Below are 14054 nucleotides of genomic sequence, written 5' to 3' on the forward strand. Positions count from 1 at the left end.
TGTCTCTACTGCAGTACTGTTAAACTGCAGCTAATTTGAGCTAGAGATACTCGGTAACATTCAATGGTAAGTAAATTTTTCTGAATCGTCATGGTGGGGTCTGCAGCAGTAGAGGCGACAAGAGGAGACCATTTAACAATCGATTGCTCACACTGTTTAGGGTAAAAATGTAAGTGGCTTTGAATAGAAATGTCTGTTAAATACCATAAATGTAAAAATGCTTTTTGTTTTTTCGAAATTTGTTATTAAAATTATATTATTCAATGAGTTTTAGCAAGTTCCATTACTGATTAATAGCTTTTTATTGTGAACCTGGAGTAGCAATATGTATTATTAGTGTTATAGACCGATCAGGCATAACATCATTGTTTCTACATTTACTGTCCATTTTATCAGCTCCACTTACCATATAGAAGCACTTTGTAGTTCTTCAATGGTCAGGACCCCCACAGGACCACCACAGAGCAGGTATTATTTAGGTGGTGGATCATTCTCAGCACTGCAATGACACTGACATGGTGGTGGTGTGTTAGTGTGTGTTGTGCTGGTATGAGTGAATAAGACACAGCAGCGCTTATGGAGTTTTTAAACACATCACTGTCACTGCTGGACTGAGAATAGTCCACCAACCAAAAATATCCAGCCAACAGCGCCCCGTGTGCAGCGTCCTGTGACCACTGATGAAGGTCTAGAAGATGACCGACTCAAACAGCAGCAATAGATGAGCGATACTCTCTGACTTTACATCTACAAGGTGGACCAACTAGGTAGGAGTGTCTAATAGAGTGGACAGTGAGTGGACACTGTGTTTAAAAACTCCAGCAGCGCTGCTGTGTCTGATCCACTCATACCAGCACAACACACACTAACACACCACCACCATGTCAGTGTCACTCCAGTGCTGAGAATGATCCACCACCTAAATAATACCTGCTCTGTGGGGGTCCTGACCATTGAAGAACAGAGTAAATGCAGGATAAAAAGGTATGTAGAGAAATGAATGGACTACAGTCAGTAATTGTAGAACTTCAAAGTGCTTCTATGTGGTAAGTGAAGCTGATAAAATAGACAGTGAGTGTAGAAACCAGAAGGTGGTTTTAATGTTATGGCTGATTGGTGTAATTATTATTAGTGTTATAATAGTGTTATAACAGCCAGATTATTACTCTGTATTTAATAAGTGGATAAGTAAGGCAATTTATTTAAAATTAAAAACAATTTGGTACAATGCTCAGGTGGCGCAGCTGCAAAATACGCTAGCACACCAGAGCTGACATCTCAAACTCGTTGGTTCAAATCTCAGCTCAGCTACCAGCAGGCTGAGTGCCTACACAAACAATGATTGGCTCACTTGCAGGCAGACAGCCTTAAGGGATTCCTCATAACTGGTGCAATTACTACCTCTGCTGGCTGATTGTTGGTGCCTGAACAGAGACAGGGGATAATGTGATCAGGGTGTGACTCTCCGTACATAAAACTGATCCACATATGAACTCGCCTCGTGCAGGTAAAAAATGCAGGCGGCTACTGCACACGTGTCGGAGGGGGCGTGTGTTAGTCACGGCTCTCCTCGGTCAGGAGTGGAGGTCAACATCAGTAGAGAGGAAACGTAAAGCAATCAGGTAATCGGATATGTCTAGATTGGGAGGAAAATTGGGGGGGAAAACAATCAGTACACAGACACACCATGTGAAGAAAGATAGTTTAATTATTTAAACAAAATAGTAAAAATACAAGCACTGGCAAATCAGTTTACAGAACTGAAAACTAGGCAACAGGTAGCAGGAATGGTTTACTGATCACCAGAAATGTACAAAATGATATCATCATGTTTGGTGCAGCTTTCTGTGTTACTATTACTTGAAGTTTTAAACCACATACACTCGTACGTTGAGGGTTTTTGATGTAATGATTATACACACCAAAAAAACAACAAGTATGCAGCACGAAGGCTTCACCCTCACGCCCGCGCCCTTATCTCCTGTAACGATAGCGCTTAAAGTGGAACCACAGCTGAAAGATCCCGTTAGCGAACTGGCAGCGGAAGCCGTGCCGATGCGAGTACTCCCACTCTCGGTTGACGATCTTAAACGCGATATCTTCATACGGTGGCCCGGCATGGAAGCGCAGAACTCCGAAGTCCTTGTTGTCGGGGCTGGGCTCCAGGAAGTACTGTGGTGTGGAGCGTTTGTCGATCAGATCCGGGTAGAAGATGTTAAACTTGTAGCCCTGGACGATTTTGGGAGGCGGGTTGTCGAAGTCGTAGTGAGTCTGATTGTATTTGTTCCACTCGAAGCCCGTGTGGACGCGGTTGAAGAAGCGAGGCTTGCGCGGCCGATACTTGTCGGCCCACAGGTACATCTTTCCGGTGAGGGGCAGCTCCACGCTGAACTGGGCCTCGTCGCCTCCCATGCCCTCCTTGGCGCGGCGCACGAACGCGTCCTCGGCACTTTCGCTGGCGTCACCTGCAAACAACAAACAAATTATAGTTAAAAACAACTAAACAGTACAAAATGTGAATGTGCTAGTGCTACATCGACTGTATTTACCAGGACGTTCTTATTTCCACAACTCATTCAGTGTTCAGTGGATAGCTGTTTATTTATTAGAATATTTAGCTGTAATGGACCGCTAACTACCAATACAAAGATGTAGACAGCATTGCCCAGCAATCTGTTAGCAACAGAGAAATAGTATTGCTAGTGGGTTGCACAGCATTAAAATACGCTAGCTCAGGGTTTTTCAAGCGACCCTCATTTCGTCCATGATTTTTACCGCGACCCAGGCAACACAATTAACACGTCAAAACGAAACACAAAACGAAATATACTTAGTTAATAAAAATTTTGCCAATCTGGTCCCACTGTGGTTTACAAGACTAACGTAAAGCCTCCACATGGGGCATATATGGGACAAGTTAATTTCACGTTAGTGCCTGTTAGAATTTGTTTATTTAATTATTATTATTTGGGCGGCACAGTGGTTTGGTGGGTAGCACTGTCGCCTCACAGCTAGAAGGTCCTGGGTTCGATTCCCAGATGAAGTTTGCATGTTCTCCCCATGTCTGTGTGGGTTTCCTCCAGGAGATTTTTTTTAAAAACCCTGCGCTAGCTCACGAGTCTAAATGCTGTACTGCTGGCCTGACCTATTGCGTGGCTAATGAGAAAGGGCTCATCAGGACAACAGTGTGAGTGGTGGAGCATACACATAAGGCATAGTATGTCTCTCCACAGGCAGAAAAGCTTAATGTGAGAAACAACTGCTGTGTGTCTAATGAGAAAGAAGGTAGGCCACAAAAATGCAATCCCTGTTGTCTCATCAGGGCAACAGTGTGAGTGGTGGAGGATACACATAAGGCATAGTATGTCTCTCCATAGGCAGAACAGCTTCCTGTGAGAAACCACTGCTGGCTAGAGTAAACATACAAAAAGACAGCCAGCACCCACACTAGACAAAGGAGGTGGGTGACAGTCTGTGGCTCTTCTTGGCCGGTGTGGAGGTGGTGCATGTTGTAAAGGATTAAGTGGAAATTACTAAACTGGAAAAGTCAAAATCTTGGTGACGCCTTTTTTTGGCCACTCCCCACCAAAAGCACAGCCAATCACGTCTGTAGATGCCTGCCTGAGCAAAATACCACTGGGGATTTGAACCCTGTACCCTAGCAGTACTGGGCAAATGTAATTTAGCACTGTGCCAGGGGGCTGTAACACTATTAACTATTATATACTACTCAAAGTGGTGAGTGGTGGAGGATACACATAAGGCATAGTAGGTCTCTCCATAGGCAGAACAGCTTCCTGTGAGAAACCACTGCTGGCTGGTGTAAACATACAAAAAGACAGCCAGCACCTACACTAGACAAAGGAGATAGGTGAGAGTCTGTGGCCAGCGTGGGGGTGGTGCAAGTATTTTTTGCAAAGCAATTTTTGACACCTACCCGTGACCTGCAGCTGTCTGCGTGCGAGCCGTAGTCGCTGTAGATCCTCCTCCACATCCACAACGTGCGAGTCGAACGGGAGTTCAGAGGTCTGCAGGAGCGCGGGACTGTAGCGACCCGAATCGTACTCAGCCTGACTCTGCTGGATCAGATCCTCCTCCGTCAACACCGCCTCCAATTCTTCACTCTTCTCTTCCCCTTTACCCTCCTCTCCTCCCTCGCCCTGCTGGTCCTCCTTAGATGGACCAGAACTCGGTCCCGGTCTCTCGTCGTCACTCTCATGGTCTGCCTCGTCGTTCTCCTTATTCATCACCTGATCGGAGGGAGAGCTTGTAGACGACGCCCCTTTTCGTGCAGCTGATACTACATCTTGTGCGCTAAAGAGAAGTGGAAGACAAGAGGAAAATGTCTAGGCAAGAAATAATGAAAGACGAAACAGCCAAATGTTTATGGACACCTAAACCAATCACATTTGAAGCTTTTAGTTTTATAGAAGGTATTCCATGACATTGTTGTGCTTCAATTCAATTCATTGCCAAAAACTGAATGTAACAGTGACACAGATCATCAGAGAGTTTACCAGACCTTCATTTGCTCTCAACCCAATGTTACACTTGGTAGGATCTCCTGTAGCTAAATCTTGCTGGCATCTTGCGTCTCCTAGCTTCTGCCAATCCCAAATTATTAATTATCCAACACGTTGTGTTTGCTCTGCCTAGTTCACACTACACGATTTTTGCCCTGACTTTCGCTCGCCGACTGGTCGCCGCTAGATGTGGCAGCTCGGGAGCAACTCGGCGTTCGCTCGGCGATCTAAACTCGGCTTTCAATCGCTATGTGTGAACTACTCAACAACTCGATCCGAGCGGCTCGCCGAGCGCTCGGCGACCGAGGAGAGATATCTAGCATGTCGAATATCTGGATCAGTCGGTTGCGACTGGCAATGAGTGTGGTGAGGGGGATATTATAGTTTCTATCAGAATACATCGGCACACACACAAATTTTACAGTATTTGTGAACTTATCGTCCACGCCGAACCATAATACCAACACTTCATTACAAATAAATATTTATTAACCTCCAGCTCACTACAGAACCAAACAATCCCTGCTGGTCGCGTTGCCAAATCCACTCGGATTCATTTATTTTTCTCTTTGATTTTACGCTGCACATCAGCACAAACAACTTCGATCGCTCGTTACTTGTTGACGTGCATTTTTGGACGTGGTATCATTAAACTCCTCTTTACTTCTCACGTTTGTTTTCGTGACAGAACGTAGTTTGATAGAGCAGAGAAGCTCGCCTACGATGCCAGTTGATGATAGATTGGTAGTGTGAAACCCCCCATCGCCGATCCGTCGTGTTGTGTGAAATACACACCGACTTGAAAGACTCCCGATTACAAGAGATCCAGTTGTGTAGTGTGAACTGTATAGCGACCTGACGACTTGGAAAGTCGTGTAGTGTGAACTTGGCATTATAGATCGATTGGCAACTCACAAATGCGCCTAGACTGTGTCTGCTTGTGAATAATTATGACCCTGACTAGGGTGGAAATGACTTCTGCATGAGTAACAATCGCCAGTTAACATGTAAGAACAATGCATTAACATTACTGATGTAGGCGCCCAGGTGGCGCAACGGGATAACTCCCGGGTTCGAATCTCGGCTCTGCTACCGGTCGGTTGGGCGCAGGCACAGTTGGCTAATACCTGCAGCAGACCAAACTGCCCTCCAGTCTGCTGGGTGGGAAAGACCGGACTAAGGAGTGGGGTTATCAACGCTGTGTGAGGACCTTGGTTGCCCAGGGAGCGCAGATAGGGGCGGGGTCTCTCCGTACGCAAAGCCGACCTCACTGTGATACCGGTTACAGTGTATAACTACAAGGACATTAAAGTCTGTCTTATCTTAATCTTGTATGGCTTCCCTGGAGCTGAGAGAGTTAAGGCTTTGCTCACGGCCCCAACAGTGGCTGCATGGCAGAGCCAGGATTTGAACCCACAACCTTATGTTAAACAGTCGAAAGCTCTACACACTAGGTCATTTAAACCCTGCACATTCAGCACCATAGACCCAGGTGCTAACCACTCCCACTGTAGAGGGGTGTAATACAGCATTGTGAGCAAGTTGTGGATTTAACACTGATGTTTCAGAAACGCTGTGGGTGTGGCCGTGCTCGATTTTACCTGATTTCCTCAGGTTCTTCTTTCATGATTGGGAAGAGTGGTTCACTCTCCACTCCCTGCTCCTGCTTCAGCTTATACAGTTTCTGTCTCAGCACATCCTGATGCCTCTCCCTCAGTCTGCAAAACAATCGAGTACCACACACTTACACCAGTAAAACCATTACAGTGTAAATAACTACAACATACACAGAATACAAATTTCGTTATGTACCAAAGAAACACATCATACAATACTGCAATCAGTGCAGCGGGTATACCTGGCTCGGGCCATATAGACCCGCACCTGCTGCAGCAGGCTCTCCCAGTAGCCGATGTCCAGATTGGAGCCACCGGCCTGGATCTTAGTCTCGATGTTTATGTGCAGGGCCTGGAGCTGGCTGTACGTTTTGCCTTTGAATACTGACTGGACGTCCGTGCTGACCGAAGTGTTGATGCCCTCACGACGGTCACCTGGTCATTGACAGAGGGAGGTGGTTTTAAAAATGTGAATTACTGTACTGTTCAGATGTCCAAGTAGGATACATGGTGGACATAAGAAATTTGAATGTAATATAATATAATATAAACTTGATATACATTTAGACATGTCTTATTCCCCCACTGAACCGTCAACCTCAGCATCTTGCACAATATCCTTGCTGGCTATAGAGGGAAATAGGCACACGCCTTATCCAAAGTGTGAAGCCATCAGGCTCTCCTTTCAGCACCCACCACAACCGCAACCAGGGGTTAATAAATAGAATAATAGTCCAGGCAGACCAGACCAGGACTATAATGGTAGTGTAAAATATGTGCTTTACCTGGTCCTTTTCCTGTTGCCTCCAGCTTGCGCAGTTTGTTGATCTCGTCCTCCGTGATGGTGGTCATGTCTCTCCAAAAATCCACATTCTTCCCCTGTTCTAACTCCATATACACCTACAGTATAAAACAGGGTTTTTTAACAACACAAAAAATACGTCTCATTCCCTCTGCTCTGCACAATCTGGTCCCACTGTGGTTTACAAGATGTAACATAAAGCCTCAACAAGGGGGCGTTCGCGTACAGGTTTTTTTATTATTATTATTTTTCTCTGCAACCCATTTTTTTTGGCTCGCGACTCACGACAGATCTGAACCAGATGTGATCCTAAAGCAAATACAGCTGGAAAAGCATGACAGACAATCTGTTTCAAAACAGGGTGAGGACATATTCAGTCATGATACAGCTGAGTGAATCCCAAACCAGACATCGTCAAACCTCAATGAGCTCATACACAAGAAAAATGGGCGAAGATTCCACAAAAGAGGCATCAGAAGGCGCCCAGGTGGTGCAGCGGGATATTCCACTAGCACACCAGTGCTAGGATTCTGAACACCCCGGTTCGAATCTCGGCTCTGCTACCAGTGGGCCGGGTGCCTTCTAGTGGGCATAATTGGCAGCCAAGTCTGCTGGGTGGAAAAAGACAGGACTAAGTGGGTGGGGTCTTCAAACGCTGTGCAAGGACCCTGGTTAGCAGGCCGAGGCGCCTGTGCACAAAAGCATGAGCCTCATGTCCTTGCACAACGAAGCACGGGTGAAAAAGAAGGGGTTGAGGGATTGCAAACATGAAAGAAGGGGTGTGGATCAGGCAAATACACCCTTGATCCCCATCAGCGGAAGACTAATTGGCACCAACTGGCACGAAATCTGCTTACTAGAGGTTATCAAGGCAAATGATGTTCCACCAAGTACTGAGACGTATTGTTGTATATTTTTATTTCATTATTATTTAATACCATAATACTTTTAAGGTAGGAGGTTGAATATTTCAGATTGCAGCTGAACATAGATGGGAACAAAGTAGGGAACAGTTTTGTTTACCCGAATGAAAAGCCTGTTATTACTATGTACCTAAGCTTATATTGCAGAACAAAATCTGACTGTAGTAAAACAGGGACATCATACTAAACAAACTCATACCTTAATGTCCTCCAGCAGATCATCCATGTCAGTAACAGTGAGTCCATTGAGGAAGGTGTACGGCTCATGCATCTCTACAGCTAGGTCATCATCTTCAGCACTGATGTATTTAGCCAGCAGGTCAATGGGCTTGGCTCGACCGTCTCTGATGCGGATCTTAGACCTGCACATGCAGAGAAAGATTAAAATGTATTTACTGCTCTCAAACGTTCTAGGAACTGCTCCACAATGTAAACTTCATACAAGGTTATATAGTCACCCCACACATAGCCACAACATTTATTACATAAATAACATTAAAAAAACCCGCTATAAAATACAATATAAATAAAGAGATGGTTTGGTGAGAAAAAACTGCAGTGGCCTGCACAAAGCTCTGACTCAGCTCCATTAAACACCTTTGGGATGAAGTGGATTGTCAACTGTGATTGAATAAAGCAGAATGAACTTTTATATGTTCATGTGTCATGTGCATGATATGCCAATCAGGAAAAAATATCATCCCGGGAGGTGTTCCAATAAGGTAACTGTTAACTACTGATCACAGTAGGTTCACACCTGAGCTTGGCCTGATGCAAATGAAAGCTGTCCTCTTGTTCTGCCCAGGTTTTAAAATGCTCCGCTTCCTTCTCCCTCTGCAGCATCTCCAGCTCTTGCTCCCTCATTGCCTTCTCCCTCTCCCGCTCCAGACGCAGCTGCTTTACCTGCACATAAACCCGCACCGTTACCATCTACCAGTCTTTCAAATGCTACAAATACTGTATATAACAACCTCATTCTGCATGCGGTCACAATAGCAAACTTCATTTGCTGTTTACCTTCTGTAGTTCTCTGCGATTGTCCTCCTGGATACACTTGTTCCTTTCTTTTAGCTGCTTCTCCCCCAGATGTCCAATACCCTTCTTCTCAAGAGCCTTTAATAAACAGATAGATGTAAAAACAATGAGTGTTTGTAACAACCATGATTCAGCCCCATATACTTAAGTAATGGAAAGGAAACAGGATCAGGTGCACCACAGAACACAGACTGTGACTTAAACCTCATCCATTTGTTAAATAACTGGATGTTTTTTACATCCTACATACTACACAGTCATCCCACCATGAACCAGTAAGGACTTAGGTTAGATTTATCCAGTTTTGGAAGCAAAGGCAGGAGGTATGGCTCATTAGAATTGATTTATACACCTGTTTGCAGTGGGTGTGGCTGAAAATGTCAATAATTAAGTGTCTACATATATTTGGTTATATAGTGCAGTGTACGTATAGGGCAGTTGTAGCCTAGCAATTACTAAACTAGTGACCAAAAGGTCACTGGTTAAGCCCCACCACTGCCAGATTGTCACTGTTGGGCCCTTGAGCAAGGCCCTTAACCCTTTAATTACTTAGAAAGTAGACAGACAGTCAAAGTTCTGTAAGTCGTTTTGACTAAAGCTTCTGCTAAATGCCTAAAAATGTAAATGTATTTGTATATACAGTGTATCACAAAAGTGAGTACACCCCTCACATTTCTGCAGATATTTAAGTATATCTTTTCATGGGACAACACTGACAAAATGACACTTTGACACAATGAAAAGTAGTCTGTGTGCAGCTTATATAACAGTGTAAATTTATTCTTCCCTCAAAATAACTCAATATACAGCCATTAATGTCTAAACCACTGGCAACAAAAGTGAGTACACCCCTAAGAGACTACACCCCTAAATGTCCAAATTGAGCACTGCTTGTCATTTTTCCTCCAAAATGTCATGTGACTCATTAGTGTTACTAGGTCTCAGGTGTGCATAGGGAGCAGGTGTGTTCAATTTAGTAGTACAGCTCTCACACTCTTTCATACTGGTCACTGAAAGTTCCAACATGGCACCTCATGGCAAAGAACTCTCTGAGGATCTTAAAAGACGAATTGTTGCGCTACATGAAGATGGCCAAGGCTACAAGAAGATTGCCAACACCCTGAAACTGAGCTGCAGCACAGTGGCCAAGATCATCCAGCGTTTTAAAAGAGCAGGGTCCACTCAGAACAGACCTCGCGTTGGTCGTCCAAAGAAGCTGAGTGCACGTGCTCAGCGTCACATCCAACTGCTGTCTTTGAAAGATAGGTGCAGGAGTGCTGTCAGCATTGCTGCAGAGATTGAAAAGGTGGGGGGTCAGCCTGTCAGTGCTCAGACCATACGCCGCACACTACATCAAATTGGTCTGCATGGCTGTCACCCCAGAAGGAAGCCTCTTCTGAAGTCTCTACACAAGAAAGCCCCCAAACAGTTTGCTGAAGACATGTCAACAAAGGACATGGATTACTGGAACCATGTCCTATGGTCTGATGAGACCAAGATTAATTTGTTTGGTTCAGATGGTCTCAAGCATGTGTGGCGGCAATCAGGTGAGGAGTACAAAGATAAGTGTGTCATGCCTACAGTCAAGCATGGTGGTGGGAATGCCATGGTCTGGGGCTGCATGAGTGCAGCAGGTGTTGGGGAGTTACATTTCATTGAGGGACACATGAACTCCAATATGTACTGTGAAATACTGAAGCAGAGCATGATCCCCTCCTTCCGGAAACTGGGTCGCAGGGCAGTGTTCCAGCATGATAATGACCCCAAACACACCTCTAAGACGACCACTGCTTTATTGAAGAGGCTGAGGGTAAAGGTGATGGACTGGCCAAGCATGTCTCCAGACCTAAACCCAATAGAACATCTTTGGGGCATCCTCAAGCGGAAGGTGGAGGAGCGCAAAGTCTCGAATATCCGCCAGCTCCGTGATGTCATCATGGAGGAGTGGAAAAGCATTCCAGTGGCAACCTGTGAAGCTCTGGTAAACTCCATGCCCAGGAGAGTTAAGGCAGTTCTGGGAAATAATGGTGGCCACACAAAATATTGACACTTCAGGAACTTTCACTAAGGGGTGTACTCACTTTTGTTGCCGGTGGTTTAGACATTAATGGCTGTATATTGAGTTATTTTGAGGGAAGAATAAATTTACACTGTTATATAAGCTGCACACAGACTACTTTTCATTGTGTCAAAGTGTCATTTTGTCAGTGTTGTCCCATGAAAAGATATACTTAAATATCTGCAGAAATGTGAGGGGTGTACTCACTTTTGTGATACACTGTATATATATATATATTATTGTGTAATGCTCTAGCACACCACTGTAAAGTGTTTAAACTGGCGAGTTCGAATCTCAGCAGAGCCACTGACCTTGTCGGGCATCCACACAAACACGATTGCCCATGTTTGAGGGAGGGAGGGTCGTATGGGGTCTTTTAACACTGCCACTGCAATATGTGATCTCCTGAATGCCCACATTTATGCATTACTAGTTTGGATAATCCACTGGCGCACCCTCTGGCGGGCACAATTGCCAGTGCCTGCAGCAGACAGAATTGGCCACCAGTCCAGTCTGCTGGGTGGGAAAGACCGGACTAATAAGTGAGTCTTCAAACCCTGTGCAGGGACCCTGGTACATAAGAAGGGATCGAGGCACTGCGCATGTGTTGGAGGGGGCATGGGGTAAGTGAATATACCCTCCTCTGAGGCGATCGGGAAAATTATTAGGATTCATAAGCACTTAGTGAGTAGTGGGTTTCGGGACACTTAAATATCAGGTACAGGAGGGTATATGCTTAGGGACCATCAATAGTGCACCCCTAAACACAGCCTGTATTAAACACAGTACTGTGTTAAGAAATCTTTTTACCTTCTGCCATTTGAAGGTGCCCAGCAGGTTATTGTCTCCAAACGGGTTGTCTGCATTCGTGTAGCCCATGTACTCTTCACTCCATCCCATCTTCTCTCTCTTCTTCCTCTCTTTGGCCTCTTTCTTAGCCAACCGACGAGCTCTTTTCTCCTCTGGCGTCTCCAAAGCCTTCATCATTTCCTTCTTCTTTTTTCGCTCATCCTTCTGTGACACCCCGGCTTGTCCTCCACTTTTATCGTCCCGCTCAGAGCCCTCCGACTCAGACGATTCAGACGAAGCCGAGCGTGACCTCCTCCCGTGCCGTCTGTCCCTGCTGTCATCGCTATCGTTCCTCCTCCTGGTCCGGTCCCTCTCCTCACTTCTCCCATCTCTACCTTTGCTTGTCCTTCTCGTGTCATCTCGTTCCCGACGTCTGTCTCTGCTGGGGCTGGGGCTGGGGCTTCGGCTTCTGCGATCAGAACTCCTCCATCTCCTCCTCTCTCTGTCGCTACTGCTCCCGTCCCTCGCTCGACGTCTCTCCGCGCTGGAACGGGTGCTGGAAACGGAGGAGCTTCTACTTCTGCTTCGTCTGTGCTCGCCTTTCTTCATCTGGCTTTTCTTTTTGTGTTTCTTTTGATTGCGCTCAGCAGATGATGAACTGAAAGGACAAAAAAAATATATATATTTATCGAGGACCAACATTTAGGTTAATTACTTTAAATGGGCAACTCATATTAGGAAGGTGTTTGTCAAAAGTTTGCATAACACTGTACCTACATGATATACGTAATATTATGCTCTGAAGCTATTTGCTACAAATGTGCAGAATGTGGGTGGAATTATAAATACAGCACAATGACCCAAATGCAAAAACTCTGGAATGTTCAACCCAATGTTCTTTTAATCCATATGGACTACATTTATAAGTAAAATGAGGAAAGAACTCATTTGAAAGGTTTGTGGCCTAAAAGGACACAACACGACAGGTGTATGTAAACTCGTTGTATTGTTGTAGTTCTACAATTACTAACTGTAGTCCATCTATTTCTCTATCTTTTTAGCCTGCTTTCACCCTGTTCTTTAATGGTCAGAACCCCCACAGGACCACCACAGAGCAGGTATTATTTAGGTGGTGGATCATTCTCAGCACTGCAGTGACACTGACGTGGTGGTGGTGTGTTAGTGTGTGTTGTGCTGGTATGAGTGGATCAGACACAGCAGCGCTGCTGGAGTTTTTAAACACCGTGTGCACTCACTGTCCACTCTATTAGACACTCCTACCTAGTTGGTCCACCTTGTAGATGTAAAGTCAGAGACGATCGCTCATCTATTGCTGCTGTTTGAGTTGGTCATCTTCTAGACGTTCATCAGTGGTCACAGGACGCTGCCCACGGGGTGCTGTTGGCTGGATATTTTTAGTTGGTGGACTATTCCCACCACCCAAATAATACCTACCCTGTAGTGGTCCTGACCATTGAAGAACAGCATGAAAGGAGGGCAACAATGCATGCAGAGAAACAGATGGACTACAGTCAGTAATAGTGGAACTACAAAGTGCTTCTATATGGTAAGTGGAGCTGATAAAATGGACAGTGAGTGTAGAAACAAGGAGGTGGTTTTAATGTTATGGCTGATCTGTGTATATTACAGTAGCTTGACAATGTCTTATGCGGTGCCATCCAAGGCCTCATGGACTGAGATCTGTACTCTATCTATTCAGCACATAAACACAGCAGGTGTGTGTGTGTGTGTGTGTGTGTGTGTGTGTGTGTGTGTGTGTGTGTGTGTGTTACCTGTCTGAGTGTTTAGATGTTCCACGTGGTTGGTGTTTTCTCCCTCGGTTCTCTCTGTCTGAATCACTATATTGATCGGATCTCCTGCCTCTGCTCACACTGCCTTCTCCTCCTGATCCACTGCTCTCTGATCGAGCTCTCCTCTCATAACCTTTCACCACAGATCGCTTTTCATCACGTTTCTCCTGCGGGGGTCTGTCTCTGGATCTGTCCCTGGATCTGTCTGGATCTTTCCTGCTCTTATTTCTCTCTCTGGAGCGACTTTTGGATCTGCGATCTTTGTTCGCTCCCATGGCTGATCGTGTTTACCCTCAGGTCCTCCGTCTACCAGGGCGCGTAAATAGCTAGTCACGTATGCTAACAGTATGTCAAAAAATACCACATAACACGAATGTATTCTTTTATACGTGTACTACTCTAGTTCATAGTTCTCCATCGTGTGAAATGCCCTTTATTTGGGTTCGAGTACCACTTTTTTGCTTCGATTACAAAATATCTAAGAATATATTTTAAC

General features: G+C 45.1%; 1 protein-coding gene across 1 annotated transcript; it reads right to left on the reverse strand.

Moving 5' to 3' along the window:
• Positions 1–1690: 1690 nt before the first annotated feature.
• cactin lies at positions 1691–14054 on the reverse strand. Its single transcript, XM_062987968.1, has 10 exons — positions 13541–14054; positions 11769–12405; positions 8882–8977; positions 8622–8767; positions 8064–8226; positions 6925–7039; positions 6382–6574; positions 6125–6241; positions 3938–4314; positions 1691–2465 (listed from the first exon to the last, which is right to left on the reverse strand). Exons 1-10 carry the CDS (start codon positions 13831–13833, stop codon positions 1975–1977), a joined length of 2628 nt encoding a protein of 875 aa, XP_062844038.1. The 5' UTR covers positions 13834–14054; the 3' UTR covers positions 1691–1974.

This window comes from Trichomycterus rosablanca, chromosome 25 (assembly GCF_030014385.1).
Source record: "Trichomycterus rosablanca isolate fTriRos1 chromosome 25, fTriRos1.hap1, whole genome shotgun sequence".
NCBI classification, from domain to species: Eukaryota; Metazoa; Chordata; class Actinopteri; order Siluriformes; family Trichomycteridae; genus Trichomycterus; species Trichomycterus rosablanca.

What these genes read in the sequence shown, in the direction of transcription:
- cactin (XM_062987968.1), bottom strand. Translation starts at nt 13,833, where the DNA reads ATGGGAGCGAACAAAGATCGCAGATCCAAAAGTCGCTCCAGAGAGAGA. An exon ending in TTGCATCAGGCCAAGCTCAG is followed by an intron (nt 8,227 to 8,621) that starts GTGTGAACCTAC and finishes CTGCATGTGCAG; the next exon opens with GTCTAAGATCCGCATCAGAG. An exon ending in GAAGAACCTGAGGAAATCAG is followed by an intron (nt 4,315 to 6,124) that starts GTAAAATCGAGC and finishes ACTTCTCTTTAG; the next exon opens with CGCACAAGATGTAGTATCAG.